The sequence below is a fragment of the Canis lupus genome, chromosome 9, assembly GCF_048164855.1.
Source record: "Canis lupus baileyi chromosome 9, mCanLup2.hap1, whole genome shotgun sequence".
In the NCBI taxonomy this organism is placed as follows: domain Eukaryota; kingdom Metazoa; phylum Chordata; class Mammalia; order Carnivora; family Canidae; genus Canis; species Canis lupus.
The window spans coordinates 11458449-11484870 of NC_132846.1; the positions used below are offsets into that span (position 1 = coordinate 11458449).

General features: G+C 33.2%; 1 protein-coding gene and 1 pseudogene across 7 annotated transcripts in view; both read left to right on the plus strand.

Annotated features, from left to right (window-relative positions):
- Positions 1-26422, plus strand: part of SCFD1 (sec1 family domain containing 1) — a 107546-nt gene that overhangs the window by 9446 nt on the left and 71678 nt on the right. For 2 of the 7 annotated variants that reach the window (XM_072838118.1, XM_072838115.1), the window contains 8 exons: positions 72-160; positions 3385-3475; positions 7928-8050; positions 9360-9447; positions 13168-13257; positions 15141-15196; positions 16202-16287; positions 18453-18552. In XM_072838118.1, the coding sequence (XP_072694219.1) occupies positions 141-160; positions 3385-3475; positions 7928-8050; positions 9360-9447; positions 13168-13257; positions 15141-15196; positions 16202-16287; positions 18453-18552 (654 nt within the window). In that variant the 5' untranslated portion in view covers positions 72-140. Of the gene's footprint in view, positions 1-71; positions 161-3384; positions 3476-7927; positions 8051-8446; positions 8553-9359; positions 9448-13167; positions 13258-15140; positions 15197-16201; positions 16288-18452; positions 18553-26422 lie in introns of those variants that run through there. The other 5 variants (XM_072838121.1, XM_072838120.1, XM_072838117.1 and 2 more) reach the window with 4 other exon arrangements.
- Positions 11046-11145, plus strand: LOC140640701 (U6 spliceosomal RNA; annotated as a pseudogene).

A 26422-nucleotide genomic window follows, 5' to 3' on the forward strand; every position in this document is an offset into this window, starting at 1 on the left:
ATTCTTCATCAGCTGTTCACTGATAATGATGTTTCAAAAACACTATTTTTTTTAAATTTTATTTTAACTAGGTGCTCATTTATGACAGATTTGGCCAAGATATCATCTCTCCGCTGCTGTCTGTGAAAGAGCTGAGAGACATGGGAATCACTCTGCATCTGTGAGTTTTAACATATTTGTAATAATGCTATTTGTTTTCAGATACATTATTAGAGGATACTTTTGGCCACGCTGAAATCAAATGATTAAGGGACATTTATGGAGAAAATAATATTAGGATATTAGGTACAGTACTTGTATAAAACAATTTTTTTCACATATTGCCTTTTATCTAACTATTCTGAAGTTAAAAATAATTCTCAATCTGAGGCTTTATAATTTCAGAATTTAAATTTTCTCCCTTGTGTCTTTTCGTATAGACTGGTTTACCCTCTTATGTGAAGGAAAAGAACTGGTTATGTTAAGATCTCTTCCATCTCTGGAAATTTTTTATTCCTTCAATTTAAATATACTTTTTAAATAGAAGAATATCTAAATTAGGTTATCATTATATGAAAAATGTAAGTCTCTGTGATACAATGCAGTTGATCACCAAAGGAACTATGTTGCTTCTTAATACTGACTGAATTTGATTATATTACTTCTGGTATGTTTGATAAATAAATTGCATTGCTTTGTAGACTTAGCTGAATAGAACGTTTGGAGAAGGGCTGTATTCATGTATACATACTGATACTTTATGTACTGAAGGAGTCCAGTTTTAAGATATCCTATCCTATTTGCTTTTTGTTCTATTTATGATGTTATAACCAAGTTCCATTCTATTGTTATATTGGATTGAAATGTGCTCTTTTAGTGGCAGTGTGGTTTTAGATTTCCAGTTAGTAACATATCAGAATGTGATTAAATTCTTTAATTCTTCAATTTTATGTTAAGCATTTGTTTGAAATTAGTAGAATATTATATTGCATTCATTCCACAATGTATTTTTTCACTTTTTTATATTTCTGAAATTAGGATCTATCTTCTAATTAATGCTATGTAATGATTAAATTGGCAGCATTTTTCTGCCAATTTTAACAGAAATTATTTTAATATGTTTTAAAATTGATAGCACCTTAGGTTTGATGAAATATGCAATACAAATTTTCCTTTCATTTTTATTTCAGACTTAAAATACAAATTTGTTGTTGGTAATGTGTTAATTCTTATTACCTGAATATTTAGCTTAATGCCATCCTTGAAAATGATGGTTTATTAGGACACCTGGGTGGCTCAGTGGTTGAATGTCTGCCTTTGGTTCAGGTCGCGATTCTGGAGTCCTGGGATCGAGTCCTACATCAGGGATCCTGCTTCTCCTTCTGCCTATGTCTCTGCTTCTCTGTGTGTGTCTCTCATGAATAAATAAATTTTTTAAGTGGTGGTTCCTTAATAAGCATTAATTACTATTGCTGCCTTACTGATTAACTCCTTTATTTTACTAATAAAAAGATTAAAGTTTATAGAGTTTAAGTGATCGTCCCATGATTGGACAGCTAGTTAATAGCAGTGTTCAAACTGCTTGACCCTGGATTCTGTACCTGTTTGTCTTCTGAACCATAATGGCTTAGTAACAGTGACTAACAGATGTGAGGCTTTAATACTTCCTTAAAGGGTAACAAGGCAGTATGCCAGTTTGAGAGTAATAGATTCTTTCTGCCCACCTGTTGCTGTTGTCACCAGAATATAAAAAAAAATCACACAGCTACCCTTGTAAATTTCTGTGCACAGTACCTCTGACTGTCTTCCCTATCTGCTGAAGAATGCTTCATCAAGTATTCTATGCTCTGCAAGCTAGTTTAGGCTGATTTGTAGGAAATAATAATTAAAGCTTTCCAGAACATGAAATGGTTCATGTTCATGGTGGTTGTAGCTCTTCAGGCAGTTGGACAGCCAACATAAGATAATAACCAATGGCTGTCATAACAGTGTAATCTTTCTGGTGTCAGTAGCAGTAGTTAAACAGATAGAAAGAAGTTCCAGCTTCCAGAAGTGGCAGTCTCTTTCACTCTCATCTTTATAGAAAGGTGACTACAATATCATGTATGGAAGCATGTATAGGAAGATTGTATATAGAATATTGTTCATAGAAGGATGACGAGAATATTGTACAAATAGCATGTTAGTCATATTTCCTGATATAAGCATAGCAGAAGCTTAACAGTGAAAAATAAAGACATTTTGTGACTTGATATTGTGGTATTTGAATCAGTATACTCCCTGAATTGTTGGAGAAAATGATCAAGTGATAAAATCTATGAGATACTTAGGTGATCTCTTGTGCATTCTCTTATGATGCAATAAATACAAACAAAATAGATTATCTTAAAGTTTTAAGGAAGCACTCATAAATCTTTCATTTAAAAATTATATTTGATTTTATTTATGGTTAATTTTTTTCATTGTTTTGTTTGTTTTTAAAAATTTTATTTATTCATGAGAGAGAGAGGCAGAGACACAGGCAGAGGGAGAAGCAGGCTCCGTTCAGGGGAGCCTGATGTGGGACTCCATCCCAGGACGCCAGGATCACAACCTGAGCTAAAGGCAGATGTAATGCCACTGAGCCACCCAGGCGTCTCTCTTTCATTGTTTTTAAAGACTCTTCCAGCTTTCTGTTATCCCTTTTAGAGAACTGCACTTTCCTCCCACCCACCCTCCTCCAGCCATATTTCTGTGAAAACTGTAAATAAATTGATATTCAATGTACTTTAGTTCTTCTTCAGGAAGAATATTGGTATTAGAAATAAGGTGATTTGGGTGCCTGCATGGCTCTGTAGGTTTAGTATCTGCCTCCAGTTCAGGTCAATATTCTAGGGTCCTTGGATGGAGTTCCACATCCGGCTCCCTGCTCAGCAGGGAGTCTGCTTTTCCCTCTCCCTCTGCTCCTCCTCCTACTTGTGATCTCTCTCAAAATCTTTAAAAAACAAAAGAAAGGAAATAAGGTGATTATAATAGAAGAGATGAAGACTGACATTAGGATCTTACTAATAAATAATACTAGCACTGATATAAGTTTAAAACTGGATTAAGTGATTAATTAATTTAATCCCTGGGTGGCTCAGCAGTTTGGCCCAGGGCATGATCCTGGAGACCCAGGATCGAGTCCCATGTTGGAGCCTGCTTCTCCCTCTGCCTGTGTCTCTGCCTCTCTCTCTCTCTCTCTCTATCATGAATAAATAAATAAAATCTTTAAAAAAAAGAAGATTACTTGCAGCAGGAGCTTTTAGTGTACTGATCCTTCTCCCTGAACTGGTTAATTCCTAGTTTGAGAAATACTGTTTTAAACTATATTTTTAGATAAGTGATTAAGAAAAAAGTGAATTTTATGTTCTTAATATCTTTTAGGCTTTTGCACTCTGATCGAGATCCTATTCCAGATGTTCCTGCAGTGTACTTTGTAATGCCAACTGAAGAAAATATTGACAGAATGTGCCAGGTAATATAAGTTGTTTTCCTGACCCTAGAATGTGGAAACAGGTTTTTTCCCCCCAAATTTCTTAGATTTCCAGTGTGAAAAATTAGAAATTGCCTTACCCAATTTCCCACTTTGATTTTTGAGACTATCTTTGAATTTTAAAAGACTGAAAGATTTAAAATTTTTTGGCTGTAGAAGCATATTAAGAGTTAGCCTGGCTTTAAAAAACAGAAAATTTAATACATAATATTTTTTTATTAAAGTTTTTTTTTTAAGACTTTATCTGTTTATTCATGAGAGACATAGGCAGAGGGAGAAGCAGGCTCTCTGCGAGAAGCCTGAATGTGGGACTCGATCCCAGAACCCTGTATCATGACCTTAGCCAAAGGCAGATGCCCAACCACTGAGCCACCCAGGCATCCCTAAAGATTTTATTTATTTATTTGAGAGAGAGCACAAGCAAGGGGGAGGGTCAGAGGGAGAGGGAGGGTGGGAGGGAGAAGCAGACTCCCCACCGAGCAGGGAGCCCAGTGCAGAGCTCAATCCCAGAACCCTGGGATCATGATTTCATGACCCAAGCCAAAGGCAGGTGCTTAACCAACTGAGCTACCGAGGTACCCCAGAAAATCTAACTCTATTAACTTTAAAACTAGGGTTTTATTTTTCTAATATAATAGGAAGTTCGGGAGTAGGAAGCCCAAGCTTGTATAGTAGTTTTATGAAGTAGTCAAAGACCCTGGCTCCTTCTGTCTTTCTGATGTTTCCTTTGGTTTCTCATTTTGCATTGTCTTGATTGGTGCTTCCTAGAACTACGTGGCAGCTGAGACCAATTTTACATCTATGTTCAAAGCAAGAAGGGGGAAATAAACTATTCCAGTCCCAATTGTTTGTTTTGATCAGGAAAGCAAAGATTCCCCAGAAGCTCCCAGAAGACTCATTTATTTATGTTTCACTGGATAGAATTAACTTCAAAAGAGGTTGCAAAAGTTAATATTTAGATGAGTATATTGTCCCCAAACAAAATCTGGATTCTTTTAGCAAGGAAGGGGGGGGAAATGTGTATTAAATAAGTAGTTAATAATGTCTGCCACAGACTCAGAAGCATCTCATTACTGACTATTGAATCAAATTACTGCAGTTGGCCCTTGAACAACACAGGTTTGAACTACACAGGTCCACTTATAGGAGGCTTTTTTATGGTACTCTAAATGTATTTTCTCCCTTATGATTTTTCCTAATCTTTTCTCTAGCTTATTTTATTGTAAAAACACAGTATATAATATATATACATACAAAATATGTATTAATTGACTGTTTATGTTACATTAAGGCTTTTGGTCAACAATACACTATCAGTAGCTAAGTTCCTGGGGAATCAGAAGTTAAACGCAAATTTTCAACTGTGCAAGGTGTCAGTGCCTCAGCCCCATGTTGTTCAAGGATCAGCTGTATTTAAATTGTTAGCAAAGGTCACATATTTTGTGTCCTTTTTAGCTGATGATGCCCAGCTTTCTCTTTTATCTTCCATAAACCTTACTTTGCCATTTTTTTAAAGAGATAGGATTTATCAGCCCCTTCCACATTTGTGGCTATTATGAAAAATGCTATAACATATAATAACCTTATAAACATTTGTACATATTTCTGTGTATATATTTTCATTTTTACCCGTTTGGCTCTTATATTTAGATCTTTGATCCAGTTTTTATATATGGTACAAGATAGACATCCAGCTTCATTCTTTTGCATGTTACCCAATTGTCCTAGCATCGTTCACTGAAGAGATTATTCTTTCTCCCATGAATGGTCTTGCCAGTTTTATTGAAAATTAATTAACAGTAGATACCTTGGTTTATTTTGGACTCTCAGTTCTATTCCACTAATCTCAATATCTGTCCTATACCAGTACCACACTGTCTTGACTACTCTTGCTCCGTAGCAAGGTTTGAAATTGGGAAGTTGAGTCTTCCAACTTACAGTCTTCGTTTTCTAGATTTTTTTTTTTTTGGCTTCTCTAGGTCCCTTGAGTTTTCATATTAATTTTAGGATTAGGTTGTGAATTTTTTCTTTTATTCATGAGAGACACAGAAAGAGGCAGAAACATAGGCAGAGGGAGAAGCGGGCTCCTCACAGGGAGCCCAGTGTGGGACTCAGTCCCCGGACCCTGGGATCACGCCCTGAGCCGTAGGCAGGTGCTTAACTGCTGAGCGACCTAGGCATCCTTAGGTTGTGAATTTCTATAAGAAGCTACTTGGAGCTGATGGGGATTACATTGAATCTATAGATCAATTTGATGAATATTATTATCTACAATATTAAATTTTCTAATCCATGAACATGGAGTATCATTTTATTTATTTAGATCTTTAATTTCTCTCAATAATGTTTTATAGTGTACAGATAAAGATTTCACACTTATTAAATGTATTCATATTTTTAATGCAATATTGAATTTTCTTAATTCTGTTTTTTATTTATATACTTGAATTGAGCAATTGCATATATATCATCATAGATATATATGTTGATCTTACATCCTACAACCTTGTTCAGTTTCTGTGTCCTTTTGAAATGTCCCCATCATTCTTTGACCACTTGTTTACTTTGGGGCACAGTAGGATTTTTCAGTCTCCTCTCCTACTTACTCTGTCCTAGCCTGAGATTCAGCCATTTATCTAAAGAGTCTGGTTGTTTTTTGTAGAGAATGGTATTTAGAAATCAGCAACTGAGAATAAGGTGTATTCATTGCTACAGTTCTTAGGATATCTTAATGGACAGAACTAGGAAATACATACATATATATATGCGTGTGTGTATGTGTGTGTATATAAATATATATGTATATACACACACACACTTTTATATCGATATTCAACTCTAGAAATCTTTATCTCTCTAGGTAAAAAGACATATAGTAAATATCCAAAACTGTTTCATTTCAGAAATATAGGTTCATCCTAGTTTTTCTCTTTTTCCCTCTACAAATCTGACAGTAAGAAACATGACTCCCAATATATTCAACATACTTATTTTTTCATTCCCCTTAATTCTCAATCCTTTATCCTTTTTTTTTTTTTTAAGATTTTATTTATGACAGAGTACAAGCAGGGGGAGTGGGAGAGGGAGAAGCAGACTCCCCGCTGAGCAGGGAGCCCAATGCAGGACTTGATCCCAGGACTCTGGGATCATGACCTGAGAGGAAAGCAGATGCTCAACCAACTGAGCCACCCAGGCGCCCCCTCAATTCTTTATCCTTTAACCAATCCCCTAACGTTTCTTAAACCACTACTCTGCTCAGCAGCCTTCCTCACACAAGCTCCAAACCCTCAGTTTTTCACACCTAAAGATCTCTAATACCAGATGTATCTTAAAATTGATGATGTGTTACAGAATTTTATTGGCCACATTAATTCTTTCTTGGTGTTACATAATGGTACCTCTTTCAATCAACACTATCTTAGGTTCAAAGAAATAGAGGCATACCTTATTTTATTGAGCTTACAAGTATTGTACTTTCTGGAAATTAAATGTCTGTGGCAACCCTGCATCTATCAAGTCTGTCAGTGTTGTTTTTCCAATAACATTTGCTTAGTTTGTGTTTCTGTGTCATATTTTGGTAATTATCACATTGTTTCAAACTTTTTCATTATCATTATGTTTGTTATGGTGATCTGTGAGCAGTAATAACTTGCTGAAAGCTTGGATGATGGTTAGCATTTTTTAGTAGTACTTTTTCATTAAGGTATATACTGTTTTTTTAGACATAATGCTATTGCACACTTAATAGACTGCAGAATTGAGTGAACATAATTTTCATAGGCACCAGGAAACCAAAAGATTATTTTGACTCACTTTATTATGTTTGCTTTATTGTGGGGTTTGGAATTGAATCCTCAGTATATCCAAGGTATGCTTGTCTGGTTATTTAGATTCTATTTGCCTAGGGTTTAAGAAGATAAGTAAACTGGATTTAAGAATTAGCATAACTTTAAATTATACTACTTTTGCATGATTGAGAACTAATGCTTCTGGAATTGGTCATTGGAATTATGTCTGAACAGCGAAGGAAGTATGTTGTATTATTCTATGACCGGAGCTGTAGAAAATAGTATCTGCAAAATATAATAAGCATTTTACTATTTGAGAGAGAACCATTTCTGGATATTTTTAAGGAAAATCCAGATATACTCTTTCAAGCAGTTTTATGTGATTTTGTAATTAATAGAATTTTATTGATAATATAGATCATAACTTTATTAATATATAGGTCCATTATTTCTGGCAACCAAGTAACCAAGGTTTCTTCATGACTTTTTTCTCTTGGGATATTTTTTGATTGCCTTTTGCATAATCCATCTTTTAAATACATATATTATCCTCCAAAATCTCTCTTTTACAGTTATCTAAAAGATTTTCATTTGTGGTCATCCTTTATACTTGCCCATAAGAATGAAGTATTCATTATATTTATAGGATCTGCGAAATCAACTCTATGAATCATATTATTTAAATTTTATTTCTGCTATTTCAAGAAGTAAACTGGAAGATATTGCAAATGCAGCATTAGCTGCCAGTGCAGTAACACAAGTAGCCAAGGTAAGAGATTTTGGTTGACTGATGACATTTTGTTAATGTAAAATTTAGTATATTCTGAAACCTGTTAATTGACTTAGATGCCTAATTTACAGAGGACCAGATCAACCTAAGAAATATTTAGACTCAATGTTTTTAGAAAAAGTTCTAATAATGCAAATTATTACAATATGGAGTAGGCAAAATAAACCAAATTGAAGGTACCTATTATTCAATGAATTTGAAAGATAAAAATAAAACACTGCATTGGTCTTTGTTTTAGGCTAGGACTTGTATAATCTTTTTAGCTTGACTCAAAAATAGTTTGACAGTTGTGTTGTTATAAATTATGCTAAAAATATATTGATATTATTTTATTTACATATAATCACTATAGTCACCACACTATCTTCAGATCTTACTTAGAAGAGAGAATCCAAAGAAGTTATATTGCGTATTATAACAAAGAAGGAACTTACAGCAGGCCAGCAGTTCTACATCACAGTTACTTTTTAGATAGATTCAGGTTAGTATAAATAAGTCTGTAAGTTTATTCTTAGTTATAATCCTACATGTGCCCTGTGCTTCTTGAATTTGAACAAGACGTGAAATTCTAGAGAATGATATAGGACAAATAAAAGACTAAGCAACTATATGTATTGTTCTTTTCAAAGTTTATCATTAATTTTACATAAGTAATGCAAATAGTTGTGTTTGTTTAAATAAATTCAGTCTATTTTAGGGATTTTTAAAAAATTTTTTCCTCTGATTTGTACTTCTAAAGAACTAGTGTAGCTTTTTTCCCCCTTATAAGTATTCATGGTAGAAAAATAGTTACTATGGCTTTCTTAGGAAGTGTGATTAAAATGAATATAAAAATTGTGATTTTTTTTTCTTCAAAACTGATATACATTCTCATCCCAACCACAGTTTTTCTTTTTTTTTCTTTCTTTAACCACAATTTTTCAACAAATTTTTATATCTTAAATTTTGTTTTCTGAAAATATTACTCCCCTTCTTGATAATTTATTGCCCAAAAGCTTGTTTATATTCCTTTTTAGTATTAACTCCTCATTCTTACCTGAGGCAATCTGGTACATAGTGTAATTTTTAGTTATTGAATATAATTATAATTTCCATTTTTACCATTGGTTGACTAAATCAAACTAAATATGCTTTCAGTATTGTAAAATTGGGACACCTGACTGGCTCAGTTCGTAGAGAATGTGACTCTTGAATTCAGGGTCATAAGTTCAAGCTGTATATTGGGCATGGAGTCTACTTAAAAAATGTATTGTAAAATTGACTTGTAAACCTTTTCCTTTGTTTCTAGGTTTTTGATCAGTATCTCAATTTTATTACTTTGGAAGATGATATGTTTGTATTGTGTAATCAAAATAAGGAGCTTGTTTCATATCGTGGTATGTAAAACAGGAATATTATCATTTGTTAACAAAATGAATGATGTACTATATTAAAAGAAAAATAGCATGTTTAGTACAATCAAAAGGCAGTTTGTTTACAGCAATAGAACTCTACAAGATTTTTTAAAGCACACAAAACAAACCTTAGACTGAATTCTGTCACAGATAAGCAAGATGTAATAAAGTTGTTTTGTAAGCTTGATGAAGTACCAATTCTCTGACCTTATATGTACCACATAGCAGCTTGCATAAGTGGTTCTTTCATGGCAAGTAAAATAGTATTTTAGTAGTAGGATTCAATGAATCTTCTAGTAGTTTGACTCTTGGACAAGATTAACTTACTCTGCTTCTCTGCATTAGTTTCCTCATCTGTAAAGTGAGGATAGTGATACTATCTACCTCATAATAGTTTTTGTGGAAATTAAATGGATTAGTGTATGTAAAATGCCTTTCTGGCACATAATAAGTACTCCGAAAAGGTTGACTAATATTGCTATTTGTCAAGGAGTCAACAGCTATTACAGCACTATTAGAGAATGAAGTATAGGTGCCATTCTCAAATACAGGTTGTTAGATTCCCTTGATTCTTATACCCTGTTCAAGTACTAGTGGATTGAATATTGATATTAATCAAATGCTATCTAACCACGTTTGGAGTTTGTATTCAAAATTTTGGTAAACTGATTCCCAGATGTAGATTAAAACTAATAGACACACATGCGTACTCACACACACACACACACACACACACAGATAAAATACCCAGACCCCATTTTATTATCTATGTTGCTTTTTTTGCACTTTTTTTTGTCCCTTAATCTTTTTAAATGTACAATATAGTATTGTTGACTCTAGACACAGTATTATGTAGCAGGTCTCTAATAAAAGTTACTCATCTTGCTTAACTGAAATGTTATGTCCATTGATTATGTTGGATATTTTAAAGAAAAATGCAGACTATAGTAGATATGATTAGCCAGTTCATTGAAATAATCATTAATTTGTTACTTAAGGATTGAGATGTTTGGGGCTGACTAGAATTTCATTGGTTCCTAAGTGGAGAGTATGGCCCCATAAAGGGGCATTTGGAAATGTATAAGGATGTTTTTGGTTGTTAAATTAAGTTGGGCTGCTACTAGAATTCAGTGAGCAGGGACTAGGGATGCTAGATGTTCTGCAGTGTGTAAAACATGCTCATAACGGAAAATTGTTCTGCCCAAAATGTCAGTGGTACCCTATTATGAAATACTGGGCCAGATGTTAAGCTGCATGGGAGAAGGGATAATCAATTTTTGTTTTCTTGAGCTCTGTAACATGCTGTCTTTTAGAAATTGAACAACATCCCTAAAAACTCTTAAGCGTTTGCTGAATTGCCCTGTCAGAAATTTTTGATAATAGTTGTTATTTACAGAAGTCCATTTACAATTAATTTTTAATTAATTAGCTACTTAAGTATTTAAATTACATGTTTAAAACCTAGTTTTCCTTAAGCCTTTTATTTTTCCTTAAGCCTTTTTTTTTCCTTAAGCCTTTAAGCTAAACTTATCAATTGTTAAATTATTTATAAATCGGGTTGTATAAAAACAAAGCACCTCGTGCTTAAGCAGTACATATAGTCAAATTAGAACAATACAGATACTAGCATGGCCCCTGTGTAAGGATAACATGAAATTTTATGAGATGTTCCATTAAAACAACAATAACAACAATAAACAACTAAGCATCTTAACTTTTTCTTTGGTCAATTAACTCAGATTGAGCAGACTGGATTCAAGTCATTCCCAATTAACAAGTTTAATTAGCAAACTTCGTTTGCTGAATTTTCTTTAACAGTTTAAGTTGCATTTGTAAATTCAGTATGTTCATTTTTAAGTACTTTAAATATGAGACCAGGCAAATTTATAAATCTAATAAACAAAATCTGCCCAAAAATTTAAATATTTAAAAATAAATTTATAGTGAGTCTAAATTCATTACATTCAGTACTTATATAATTAATTTTTTATACTTCTCGAAGAATCACAGATCTGAAATTAATTATTAAATTTAAAGTATAAATTTATTAATTTTAAAGTATAGTTGTATGGTTAATTGCCCAGATTCTCAATAGTCTATTTATAATAATTATAAATTGTTCTATAAGCACTTTACAGTGTAAGTTCATTTACTCATAGGTAACTTTGTGAAGTAGATGGTATTACTATTACTATTTACGTTTTCCAGATGAAGTAACCAAGGAACTAGATACTGAGTAACTTGATAAGGAAATGGTAGAACCGGATTACTAAACCCACTTCAGACACAGTGCTCTTAACCATTATGTAATTATGTGCCAAATCCTCTCAAATATCACAAGTATTTTAACTGATAATCTTAAGCAGATTAGCCCAAACATGTTATTATTGTGGGTTTTATTTATATCACCTACTTTTCATGGATTGGAAATTTATTTATCCTTTTAAAGGAAGCAGATTTTATCTTCCCAAAGTCAGGCTACTATCTCAAACCAAGTTGTTAACATAAGTGAGTTGAGGTTATTGATGGACAATTTTTTGACCCTTTGGGTTAGTTCTGATTTAGAGGTGTGAGACCAGGGTGTAGGAGGGACCTAAGGGCTAAAGGCTTCCATTTGGATTTTACCTGTACCATTGATTAACAAAATGAGCTGAGTATTTCCCTTGTTTGGTGTCCCTTGAATTTACATGATTCACATTGTATCTTTTAGCCATTTCTGTCTTCTGATTTGAATCTGCAACATCAAGTAGCAGCACCCTCCCTCATCCAGATTCTGTATTGCCTGGTTGAATTCCTTATTATTTTATGCTCTCTGGATGGCCCATACTTTCTTTAAACACTTTGATATATACGGCTGGAATCTGTTTTCCTCTCATAATAATCACAAGTTATATTGAATTTTATGTTTGTTTCCAAATTCAGAGTGTTGGGAAATTAAAAATATAGATATTTTAGTCTGATCTTTTAACAAATGTTTATTGAGCATCTACTCGTCAAATACTAAGCATAAGTATTGTAAGAGCTGAGAGAGGAGTAAAGCAATATCTTTGTCAAGTATAGTCTTCACAGCAGTGTTTTTGTTTTTGTTAATGTAGCTCTAAGAGTCATCTGTGGTGCTAATCAGAATTGCAGATTTCTTAGAATTATCCAGATCTATTGAATTGAATCCCTGAGAGGAAAAGGCTAAGAATCTTGAATTTTTATTCTGGACAAACTTTTCTCTTTCATATTTCTAAAGTGATTCTTATACCCACTGAAGTTTGGAACTCACTTAGGTACAGTATAGTAATCAGAAAAGAAATTCATATAACTTAACTACAATACAAGAAAAATGATATGGGACACTGGTCTTATAATAATTGATTGGCATTGTCCTTTCTGGCAGTACTTGGGTAAGAAGTTCAGTAGTTTCTTGAGGCCATCTAGTGTTTGTGAATGAAAGTATGGAATATGATATTTTTTACTTGCTCTGGCAAAAATTTTGTATACTTTTTATGGCAGATTTGTTTTCTTAGCACTACTATGATTTTGATACTGTTCAGTACTACAGATACTGAAATGCTGTGCAGTTTTTTTGAGGTATAATTTTTAATGGATATTTATTCACTTAAAGGTGTAACATAAAAAATTTTACTTTTTGAGTATTACAAATGTTATCAAGACGTAGAGTTTGGTAAGTTTTTTCTCTTTATGTTATTTTAGCCATTAACAGACCAGATATCACAGACACAGAGATGGAAACTGTTATGGACACTATTGTTGACAGCCTCTTCTGCTTTTTTGTTACACTGGGTAGGTCCTCAAATCTTTCTGGTTATTTCTCAAAATGTTTAATATTCTATTAGGAAGAATTTCAAATACACTTTTAAGTATATAGAGATAAATATAACTGTTAAGGCACACTCCCAAGGTTCCAGAAAACACTAAATTTAGTATACTATTAATCCACTGTACTCAGAATTTTAAACCTTTTTTTGGTACATCTAAATTTACTTAGAGCTACTTTGTGTTCAGTATCTATTGTGTGATTTTTATGGTTTCTTACTAGTAGATCTCTTTAGAAACCTTCTAATTGCAATTTTAATTTTGCAGACACTGAAAACCCCATTTAAAGTGATCCTTACACTAAATTTTTAAAGTTTCTCTTTATTTCACAAATGAGAAAATTGAGAAGGGAGATACCATGAATAGTTTAGGATACAGTCAGAAGTTTTTTTTTTTTTTTTTTAAGATTTTTTTTTAAATTTATTCATTCATGAGAGACACAGAGAGAGAGAAAGAGAGAGGCAGAGACAAAGGCAGAGGGAGAAGCAGGCTTCATGCAGGAAGGCCAACGTAGGACTCAATCCTGGGTCTCCAGGATCACGCCCTGGGCCCAAGGTGGCACTAAACTGCTGAGCCACTTGGGCTGCCCCACAGTCAGAAGTTTGAGGAGAATTTGCATGCAAGGTTTGGGCCTCCCTTGTGATTTTCTCCTTTAAAAAATCCTGCCCTGAATGCCAGGCTTGGATTCTTCTGTTTTCTGCTTGAGCTCTTTCTTTTCTGTGCCTTGCAAACTAGAAAGTACTCTCAAGAGAAAAGCTAGTTAAAAATGTATCTTAATTTTTAAATATATCTTTTCTTTCAAAATTTTACCCTCCTGCACTTTCTGCACTTTCAAATATTTTTAGTACCTTCAAGTGGGGTTGTTATTGCTGTTGTTTTAAACAAAGCACATGTATATGCAATTTTTAGTCATTAAACTGACATAATTAACCTTTCTATTTTGCCATCCTACATATTCTCCAAGATTTCACTGAATGCAAGGGTTTTTGTGAACATTAAGGTTATTTTTCCTTAACGATAGTTATATTTTCAAGGTAAAGGTAGATTGAAAAAGATAAGTATAAAAGACCATGGAAGTGTTAAAGCAAGCTTTCTTATAGAATATCAGAAAGTGATTTTTTCAAGAGTAATTGAAATTACTGCCCATCTGACATAGAAGGATGTCAACCAGAGATTAAGTGAAAAAGGCAAATTTAAGAACAAAATTTATCCTATTTTTTGTACTCTTCACAAATACATGTATTTAAAACTACATGTAAAAAATAATCTGAAAATATCCATATCTAATTCTCAAGGGGGATTATTTTATTTTAGGGTGCTGGAACCAAAGGGTTAACTTTATACATTTCTAACATTATTTAGAGTTTTTATGACAAGCATGTATAACTTGCCATTGGAAGAAAGCAGTTTTATAAAACTTGCTAATATTCTACAATTTTTTGCAGTTGACTGAACGTTTTGTTTAGAATCTAAAATGCAGCAGTTTCAGCATGTTAAGATTACAGTATTCTCAGTTTGTTTTCTGAGATATTCAATGCAATTGGATTTTTTTCTATCATTTTAAGATTTCAGCCTTTGATAAAACTTGGAGTAATAAACAAAGAGAAATTAAGAGGTCTAATGAGCTGATTCAGTAATGAGCTGAGGCCACCTTTTAGAACCTTTCATATTAATGGAAGATATGTTTTATCTTTTAAGTTATTTTTTTAACAAGACTATATTCCTTCATTGTTAATTTGTAAAATCAAGAATAGTACTACCTTTAGAAGTTTGCTTCTAAATTAAGCTCTTTTCATTCTTTTCCGTTATTGAAAGCTAAAAATCATTGCTAACATCTACTGTTAAAATAGGTGCTGTTCCTATAATCAGATGTTCAAGAGGAACAGCAGCGGAAATGGTAGCAGTGGTAAGTTCATACAGATATCCATTGATGACAAATAACATTGTATCAATGTTTTCCGTAAGTACCTCAAGTCTTTTTGTTAATATGAAGTATATGATTGCTATGGGCCATATATTAAGTACCAAAGGCAAATCTTTTTTACAACATTGAGATTACACCAAAAATAAGAAGTAATCATTGTATAGTGTTATGGGGTGGAGAAAAATGATTTACTCCAACATGCTATTCCAGCTCTGTTTCTTTTTTACTAAAATGTATATTTTCTTTCTGCCTTGTTTCTCCAAGTAGTTTTTATACTTATTTGATCCCCCAGGTCATTTTATATTTAACTTCATTTAGTAAATGTTTATTGACAATCATAACTTTATTTTTTTTTGACAATCGTAACTTTAAAATGAAGCCATTTGCTCTTCCACTATATTGGAGTAAAATATTCAATATAAATTGAGCATTCAAAAATTTGCTTTAAAGATTAAAGAGTAAATAGAGAAATTAGAAAAAATAGGAAAGATCAAGTAGTATGGAAAGATGGAAGATACACTAACATTTTTTAATTTTATTAGCTGAAATGAATCATTGACTGATGGAGGGCTGCTTTCTTTCACATATCCCATTTCTGTTCTGGAGCCTCTTGGATCTGTCAGTAGATAGAGACATTCTTTGTAAAACAGAGTCATGATTGGGTAAGAAAGTGGCTCATTACTGCAAATCGTTCCTGTACCTAATATAAAAATAGTCAGTGAAAAGTGATTGTTAGTGAAATCAGGCCTGAGTCACAATAGAAAAGGTATTGATCTTTTCAAGTCCAAGTTATAATGATATGAAATAGTAAAAAAACTAAAATATTTAGATTTTAGATCTGTTATTTTGTAAAGAAGTTGCAAGTTTTTTACTTATGAAACTAAGAACACATTATGTTCTCAGTGTTCATAATAACACGTTTTATTATCCTATATAAGGTTCTGTGAAATTTTTCTTTAAGGGTTATTATCAAATTTGATTTTTCAGAAACTAGATAAGAAACTTCGAGAAAATCTAAGAGATGCAAGGAACAGTCTTTTTACAGGTGACACACTTGGAGCTGGCCAATTCAGGTATTATGTTTTATCAGGGTTTTGACTCAGTTTGTTCTTGAAATATAAATGAATTATTTAATTAATTTACCTTCTGTTAGAAATTTTTGTTTTGAGGGCACCTGCGTGGCTTAGTCAGTGAAGCATTCAACTCTTGATCACAGCTCAGGTCATGATCTCAGGGTTATGAGGTCAAGCCCTGTGAAATTGTTTTCCATTTTTGTCATCTGTAGGAGAGATTTTTCTGTTTATATGGTTTTGGAGGTCAGTAGCCCTTTTATTTCAATTTTCATTAAGCCTCTTGTTAATGACAAAAGTAAGTGAAAAACTTGTGATGCTTATGTCTATTTCTACCTAACAACTAGTTTCCATTTTTACATTGAAATGCTTATTTAAAAAAATATACAGTATTGGGGTGAAGAAGTAGAAAAAAACTCCACACAAATGGCTGAGAATTATTTCAAAGGAGATAGGCAATATTTTGGAAAATTAATCCCTACCCCCAGTTTTAAGTGAATTAATAAATAAAGCCTATAAAAATAAACAGATACTTACTATAACTGCCCCCTCAGGGATAATAATTCTGTGGCAACTTTCCATAGACTTATTTCAAGTGACTTTAGGTGGCTTCTCCTGTCTTCTGTGTTATTTTTACAATTGGGAGTTAACACTAACATTATGTTTCAGTTTGTTCTGTCTCAGCCCCACATTAAACTCTTTTATTTCATTGCTGGTCTTAAATCTTCTTCAAAACGTTTCTCTAAGGAGAACAGAAACAGCAAATTCTCACCTGATTTTTTTTTCAACAGAAGCACCCACTATTGCATCTCTTACTTGACAGTTCCCTTTCTATAGTGCTCTCATAAAAGCTTTCAAACCAATATAAAGACTCTGTTTTATTTGGATAATTTCTAAAAACTTACTTATGTTATAGTACAGTTGTCTTTTTAATTTGTTGGTTGCATCTCTAAATTAATTAGGGATCAGCAACTTTGTTGGACTCTTTTAGACATTTGAATCTAGTTTAAGTTAATGATCCTCAATAAGAATTTGGTAATGTCTGCAGTCATGTTTTGTTTGGTTATCACAACTGGGTAGATGCTACTAGAATTTAGGGGGCTGCATTATAGGATGCAGCTAAATGTCCTACAGTGCACAGGACAAGCCCCCAAAATGAGGAATTATCCAGCCCCATATCCAGTAGTGCTGAAGTAAGAAACTTTACCACAGGCTATCTTTCCTTGCCTTTTACCTAGCTCTGGAGTAATAAATGATAGTAGGTAGAAAGGGTGTACCTCCTACTTATTTATCACAGAGTTTTATCATCAGTGCAGTGTATTTATAATCAGTGCTGTGTAATGAGTTACTAAAATGGTCAGAGATCTCTTGCAGGAGAAAATATGAATAGTTAATATAACCAGGTAACAGTATCTTTTGCAAATTGATGTATACTCTTGATACAGTATTGCCAAACCAGACCTTTACAACTTTTGGAGACACGGTGGCAACCAGATGACTTCGTGCCTCACTTTGCTTAAAGTATAGTCTGTTTTACATCTTAGTTGTAATAATGCAGTAAACAACATATGAAGTATTTAGTAAGTGAATATTTACATGATTAGGCACCACTGTGGCTTAATGTTTTAGTTATATATATTATAATGGGGTACAGTTTCATGAAGCTCTTCTCTAGAGTCTACTTTTTGAATTTTTGTTTACAGAAAAAAGTTGTGATTTGTAATTTATGAAACTATCAAACATTTGTGTACATTTATCATCAGATTCTACTTAATAGTTTTCCCTAAAACTGATAATAGCTATTCCTTTTTTCCAAAAATGTGAAATACAAATCTAAGTAGAAGCAACTTATTCTTACTTCGATAGCTATAAAAATTATTCTGTAGAAACAGTACTTGCACAGATTTTTTTTCCTTTAAGATAGTTCCTCAGGACTTATAATCTAGCATATACACAGACTTAAGTAGTCCGAAGCATTACTTTACTTGACTGGCTATACTAAAAAAGTTTTCTTAAAGTAAACTATTATGGAACGTCAATATTAGCATACTTATTGTTCATGTCAAAATTATAAAACCAGAAAGTTTTAGAAAACAGGAAGTTTTAGAAAAATTGAGATATATAAACTGTTATCAAGAATTACATAATTTTTTTAAATATATTTACAGCTTCCAAAGGCCTTTATTAGTCCTTGTTGACAGAAACATAGATTTGGCAACTCCTTTACACCATACGTGGACATATCAAGCCTTGGTGCATGATGTACTGGTAAGAGGCTCAATATACCACTTTTTAGTAAAATGTAGTAGTGTTTAATGGTCCTTTTAATATAAAATTAATGTCATGGCTACAGAATCACAGGTGAGAAGGGTGGAGCTGAGAAATATTAAAAAAGTGATGGAATTTGGTATCACTGGGTGTGGATGCTGAAGAATAGTGAAGCATTGAAGGTTAAAGTTCTAAATTTATGATCTTTAAAGTATACGAATAATTTGTATTATTGGCAGTGTTGGAGAGAAAAAGGAATGAAGGAAAATGAGTTAGTGGCTTTTTTTTTTTTTTTTTTGGAGAGAGCACAAGAAGGAGATAGGGAGTGGGGAGGAGGGAAGGGAGAGAATCTTAAGCAGATTCAGTCTCATGACCCTGAGATCATGACCTGAGCCCAAACCAAGAATCAGACACTTAACTGACTGAGCCACCAGGTACCCCTCAGTGCAGTGAGTGACTTAAAAGTTTTTTCATATGAAGTAATTTTTTACTTTTTTTTGCCATGCTGAGGAAGTAAATAAATATGTTTCTCCATGGGGAGGAAAGCTATAATTTCCATTTTTCCTGGGAATCAGTTAAGCTCATTTTATAATAAAAGTAAATAGTATTTTTTATTTATACTGTATATTTTCCACATATATAAAATCATGCTTAAAACTAAAATCTATATTTATATTTATGTATATATTCATCTACTAAATATTGTGGATAGCATGCTATATACACAGATAAACAGAATAGCCCCAGTCTTTAAAGGCAATGGGAAGAAAATCTGTACACAATTAAATTCTGTACCAGGCACTCTGTAATAAAGCCAGAATAGTCCCCATTTGATAGAAAAAATTTAACACAGAAATTAAATGATTTGAACCCAAATTATTGGCTCTGTCAAGACTTAGCACTCTAATTTACTAACTTCTAGCCCAGGCCTCTAGGGTTTATAGTATATAATGATATCATTATTGCAAAGAGTGCCTGAAATGTCATATGGAAAGGAAGTGAAAAACATATGATAGATGATTTTTTGTTTGTTTGTTTGTTTTTCTTTAAAACCCAAATTGTAGCTGTAAGATATATTTTTAAATCAGATTTCAGGATTACTAATGAAAATTGGCAGTTCTACACCCTTTTGTATTCTGGAGTCCTGTGTCATTTTAGACTCAAGAATGAGTGTCAATGAAATAGTAGGCAACTCTGATTCATTTGAGAGGACAAGAAGAATTGAAGGGGCTACTGAATTAAACCCTGAGTAATGGAACATGGAAGCTAGTTTTAGGAGGTCAAGTAAGAGTCTGAGGAAGAATTCAGCCAGTACTGGAGAGCCTGCTGTCTGACCAAACATCTTAGACCCTGGTTTTAGCAATAAAGCAATGAAAATATTAATTTCTTCCTGGAGCTTACATTATGATAGGGGAGACAGACAATAACTAAAATAAAATATATGACATTTTCGAAGGTGGAAAATACTCTGGAGGAAAATAATGCAGGTAATGGTGAATAGGATTGTATTTAAAATAGGAAGACCTCACTGAAAAAAGACATTGAGGAAAGGACTAAAGGAGGTAAGGTAGTGAATTACAGAGCTAAATGGGAGAGAGAACAGCATTCTAGGCAGAAAGATGCTTAATAGATTTAAAAGATAGCAAAAGAGCCAAGATGGCCAGAGCAAAGTAAGGCAAGGGGAATATAGCAGGAGACGAAGTTAAATAGGCTATGGGAAGCAGTATAGCATAGGACATTATAGGATATTATAAGGATACTGACTTCCAGTTTGAGGGAAATGGGGAGCCAATGCAGTTTTGAGTAAAGGAGTGACATCTGATACACATTTTAAGAGTATCACTCTCGCTGCACTGTTGAAAACAGACTTCTTGAGAGGCATAGGTTGAGTCAAGAGACCAATAGGAGGCTGTTGCAATTATCTTAGCAGGATGGTGGCTTACAACAGGATGGAAATGATGAGAGTTGTGATAATCTATGAAATGCAGAGCATAGGATTCATTGATGAATTGAATGTGAAACTAAGAGAAAGAAAGGAGTCAAAGATGAGTCCAGAGTTTTGGCCTTTGCAAATGGACAGACGTCATTTATTGAGATAGAGACATAGAAGGAGAAATTTTGAGGGGAAGGTCAGATGTTGAGTATTAAACATGTTAAATGTGAGATGCCTATTAAAATATTCAAGTAGATATCAGATAGATAGATAGATAGATAGATAGATAGATAGATAGATAGATAGATAGATGATAGATAGATAGGTGTATGTATGTATGTATGTATAAATGAGTCTGGAGTTCAGGAAATATACCTGGTCTCAACACATAAATTTAGGAGTAGTCCATTTATAGATGGTATTTAAAGCCAAGAGATAAAATGAGATCACCAAGGGGATGAATATAGATAGAGAAGAGATCCAAGAACTGAACTCTGAGGCATTTCAACATTTAGAAGTTGGGGTGATGAGTAGGAACTAACAATATAATGTAGAAAGAAGCAGCCAGTAGTGAGATATGAGAACTAGATCTGTGTTGGTTTTGTAAGCCAGTGAATTAACTGTTCTCAGAGAAAATGTAGGAATTAGATTGAACAAATGCGGAGGACTGAGAAGTCACCAATGCATGTGGCAACATCAAGGTTTTTAGTAACTTTGGTAAGAGCAGCTTTCATAGTATAAGGACAGAACACAGAAGTGGATTTAAGAGAGATTGAAAGGAGACAGAGAATATAGGCAAACTCTAGAAGAGTTTTTGCTGTCTAGGACAGTTGAGAAAAGTGGTAATTGCTGGAGGGGAATGTGAGGTCGAGAAATTCTTAAATGAGAGAAATTATATCATGTTTGTGTATCAGTGGGAATGATCAAAAGAAAAAGTTGATGCAGGCAATGAGATTGTGTAAATCTGTAGGAGGTATTAATGATCAGGATCACTATAGACCAGGATTTCTCAACCTTGGCATTGACATTTTGGGCCCAATAATGTTTTTGTTGTGCAGGGCTGTCCTGTGCATTGTGGGATGTTTAGCAGCATCTTTGGTCTCTACCCTCTATCTAGATGCCAGTAGCACTGTCTCAGTTGTGACAATCAAAATGTCTATGAAGAGGGGCAAAATTGCCTGAGTGAAAACTGCTGTTAATATAGGCTGATGACAGGAGTTTCAAAGCTTGAGTTATTTTAGGGAAGAAGACAAGTTAGAGCCTGGAAGTAGGAAGGAAGGCAGCTATCTTAAATCCTGGGTCCAGCCAATTGGAGTTCAATTATTATAGCAAGAAAGTACGGTGGAAGTTTAGATGTTCAGAATAGGAGATTTTGCTGTTGACTGAATAGGAGTTCTAAAGGGTAATGACAGATGAGTTTTAGGAATTTGTTAATAAGAGATGGGATTTAAAGGAGGTGGTATAGGGAGTCATATAAAGATGGCATGATGAGATGGTTTTCATAATCTCAAATTAGTTTTGGTTGATGGGGTTCTAGCTTTTGGGTGGGAATGAGGGGTGAGACAAATCAGGAGTCATCTCTTCACTTCTGGTTATATGTGGAGGCTGTGTAGAGCATTGAGGTACTTTGATCTTTCTAATTCCTTTTCTAATGAAATTATTTGATGCTTTAAGCACTGGAGGTAAGATATTTATATAAGTAGTTGCACCACGAAGGAATATGCTCTTATTCCCCATTTGTTGGAAGAAAAATTTGAGAAACATAGCTTAGGGCAGAGATTTCCCCAAACCAGAAAAGGCTAATACTTTGATGTCTTCACTATTCCAAAGTGAAATGAGAATACTAAGGGCTATGAAATGAGGTTTTTTTGAACTACTTTTTAACTAATTGTGTGTGTGTGCTTTTTGTGAGATACATAAGTTACTGATTTTTTATTTCATATTCTTTAGTGTTAAAATAATCCTCTTAGAAATACAAGGTTAGGGTGCCTGGGTGGCTCAGTTGGTTAATCATTCAACTCTTGGTTTCAGCTCAGGTCATGATGACAGGGTCAAGAGATCAAGCCCCGAGGTGAGCTCAGTGCTTAGTACCAAGTCTGCTGCTCTCCCCCTGTCCCTCCGATCAGGCTCTCTCTGAAATAAATATAAATAAATCTTTTAAATAAATAAAACTACAAGGTGGTAAAAATAAGTGGTAGGGTTTTTTTGGTTCTGCTCTTCAGTTCACAGAATTAAAAATTGGCAACCATATGTCTCCAAAAATGTAGCTCAATAAATATTTTTTAAGTGCCTGCTCTATACCAGACTGGGATACCTGGTGAACGAAGCAGATGTTAATCCCTGTTGCATGGAGGTTAGACTAGTGTTGGTTTTATAAATAATAAATAAATAATAATAAGTTTTTGTTATAAATAATAGAGCAATGCACATCTCTAGCTAACTTTCATAGGCTAGGTTCTTAGCTTTAGGCAATCTTTTCACAGCATTATTATCAGAATATTTAGGTCTTATAAAAATAGTCTCTTTAAAGAGAGTAGTCAAGAAAAACTACACAATCTATATTGACTTATTCCTGTTCATTAATTTCATTTTTTAATTTTAAAAAATTTTAAATTAAGTATATTCCAGAATACTTAACAGTGTTATAGTTTCAGGTGTACAATATAGTGACTTAACAATACTGTATATTACTCAGTGCTTATCAAGATAAGTGTACTCTTAATTCCCTTCACCTATTTAAACCATTGTCTCACTCACCTCAGCTCTAGTAACCATCTCTTTGTTCTATATAGTTAAGAATCTCTTTTGGTATGTCTCATTTTTTCCTTTGTTCGTTTGTTTTGTTTCTTGAATTCCATGTATGGGTGGAATCATATGGTATTTGTCTTTTCCTGACTGACGTATTTTGCTCAGTATTGCACTCTCTAGATCTATCCGTATTGTTGCAAATGGCAAGATTTCAATCTTTTATATGCCTGAATAATGTTCTGTTATATATATATATATATAATATATATATATATGCCACATCTTTATCCATTCATCTATATATTTTTTAAAGGTTTATTTCAGAGAGAGCGAGAGTGTGCACGCACATGTGTGCACAAGCAGGAGGAGGAGCAAAGGGAGAGACAGAATTTCAAGCAGTCTCCTAGCTCAGTGGAGAGCCCACTGCAGGGCTCAATCCCATGACTCCGAAATAAGGACCTGAGCTGAGATCAGGAGTCAGATGTTGAACTGACTGAACCACCCAGGCACCCATATCCATTCATTGGACAGTTGGGCTGCTTTTATCATTTGACTACTGTAAATAATGCTGCAATAAACATAGGGGTATATATATCCTTTCAAATTAGTGTTTTCATATTCTTTGGGTAAATATAAATACCCTGTAGCATAATTACTGGATCATATAGTAATTCCTGTTAATTTTAATGTAGTTTCTAGATGTGGAAAAACTATAACTGGGATATCATAAATTGTTATCATGTCATTTTTTTTGTTGTTAAAACTGCTACTTTTGAAGTTGGTTTAGTTTTTTAAATTCTTAATAATTATACCCTTTATCTCCACAAGATGGAGTAAAAGTTCTAGATAGGAAATGTTAACTTGTAATTGGAGCTTGCTTTTTATACTAAATAACTTTGCCTGAAAATCTTGAATGCTGATAGTATTTATATTTTAGATTATGGAAGCAACTGAAAATTCATATAGCTTCCCTGTGTGCTGGGAAAGATTCTTGTCATTTAATGTGAGAAATACATTCTTCTGGTGAAAAACTTGGCAGTGCCATTTTCCTTTTACTGGGATATAAGAAGCAGAACTGATAATTAGAAAGTCATGACTCCTTTTATTATACCTTGGTTATGGGAGGGGTGGTTTTGATTGTTCATCTGCCATGGGTAGTTACCATTAGCAAAGGGATGGGCATTATTTCATCTGAGTATCTTGTTCTTTAGTTAGACTTGGTTTTTCATATCTTAGGTATCCTTTTTGTGTGTTTGGTTCTCTGCTACTGACTCTTATTATTTGAAACATTAAATCACAATTTATATTAATATATAAAAGTGGTTTTTTGCCACTTAAGATGAAAAAAGGAAGTGGTTTCCAAATACATATTTTTAAAAGGTTATTAGAAAAGCATTTTAAGAAGCACTCATTTTTTTTAAAAGGTATATGACTGCAGTATAATGGATGTAGTTCAGAGTTTCATGTTTGAAGATGGATGCTTTGTTGATTCTGTAGTCTTTACAAAACCTCTTGGATAGCACTATGTTGCTCTAGTTTCAGGCATTTGCTTTAAAGTCAAAAGTGTAATGTAAACTTAGTCACTTAAATCAAAGTTGTTCATGAAAAGTTCCTACTAAAGGTGTGTATGTAGACTATGTAAAATTCAAAAAAAAAAATCCTTGATTTCATTCATTTATTTAAAAATGGTATTGTTTCAGTATTTCCGTATTCATTGCTGTATGTATTATTTGGTACTTACTAATCTGTAAATTAACCTGTAAATATTGTAATCACAGTATTTCTTATTTATTGTCCAATGTGGATGGGCAAGGAGGACTTATCATAGTCACTCCCAAAGTAAGGGTAATGAGATCCCATCTCAACATGTGCTTTCACAATCACTATGCCAAGAGGCAAACAATTGTGGGTTATGTTTTAAATCCTGTTTCAGTGTCACGAATAAAGTTTTAAGACTTTTATTAGGGAATATTTCATATAAAAACACACCCATACAATACTATAATGAACCCCCATGTGCATCACTCCGTTTCCCAGGCAATATGCATCTTATCCTGGGCATTATATGATCTAAGCATAAATATTTCAGCATTTATCTAAACAGCAACAACAACAAAAAAGTACTGTAATTTTATTATCATAACAACAAAATTAACAATTATTCTTTGGTAATATCTATTGTTATCTCTATATTCAGCATTTCCTAATTGTTTCAAAGACACATCTATACAGTTGGTTTGTTCAAATAGAGATCCAAACAGTATCCATACATTGCATTGGTTGATATATCTTTAAGCTTTCAGTTTACAACAGTTCCTCTTTCTACTCCTTTTTTATTGCCATTTTTTAGTTGAAGGAATTGGATTGGTTTTCTAAAGAATTTCCTTCATTTCTACATTTGGTTGATTGTATTCTTGTGAGAGACAATTTGACATGGTTCTCTATCCTCAGTATTTTCTATAAACTGATCTAGAGACTTAATTGGATTTGGCTCAGTTCTTTACCAAAATATACTTTGCTTTTTTTCCATGTGAATATAAATCTTTGCTATAAATGGTTGTCACCTATATCACCCAAACGTAATTTTCTCATTAGCTCTATTTGGGTTGACTGGTCTGCTTTAACTTGTAAAAGGAGACTAAGACTACTGAAGACTTATCCATGTTTTTAGCACTTCTCAGTGGGATTTACTTATATCTTATGATTTGGGACACCATTGTCTAGTCTCTAAGTCAAGAAAGAAAGTATGAGTATTAGTAAGAACAGGTTAGACTCTATCATGTTAAAACTAATTCTGTTGTCTTTTATTTGTCTATAAAATGTTCACTTTCTTTAACATGGCTAAGTACAGCACAGAATGTTCTAATTTCCCAGTTTTCAAGACTAAAATTTTCCTTATTTGCCTGGCTGTTATGCAAACAATGGAAGTGTTCTTTCCACTTTTATGTTATTTCTCAAAATTCTTACCATTTTTTATTCCTTTATCATTTTGTATTTTCTTTTAAGTGTTTCATCAGTACTTCAGTAATAGTGTGCTCTTATTTTTCAACCAGTAGTTTTGTTAATGTTACTTGTATTTTGAATGAGCTGTATCATCACCATGAAATAGTACTTTACTAGAAATTCTGGTTAATAAGGCTCAACTACTTAACTACCAGTATCTTTTTTTTTTGTTAATTTTTAAAGCAA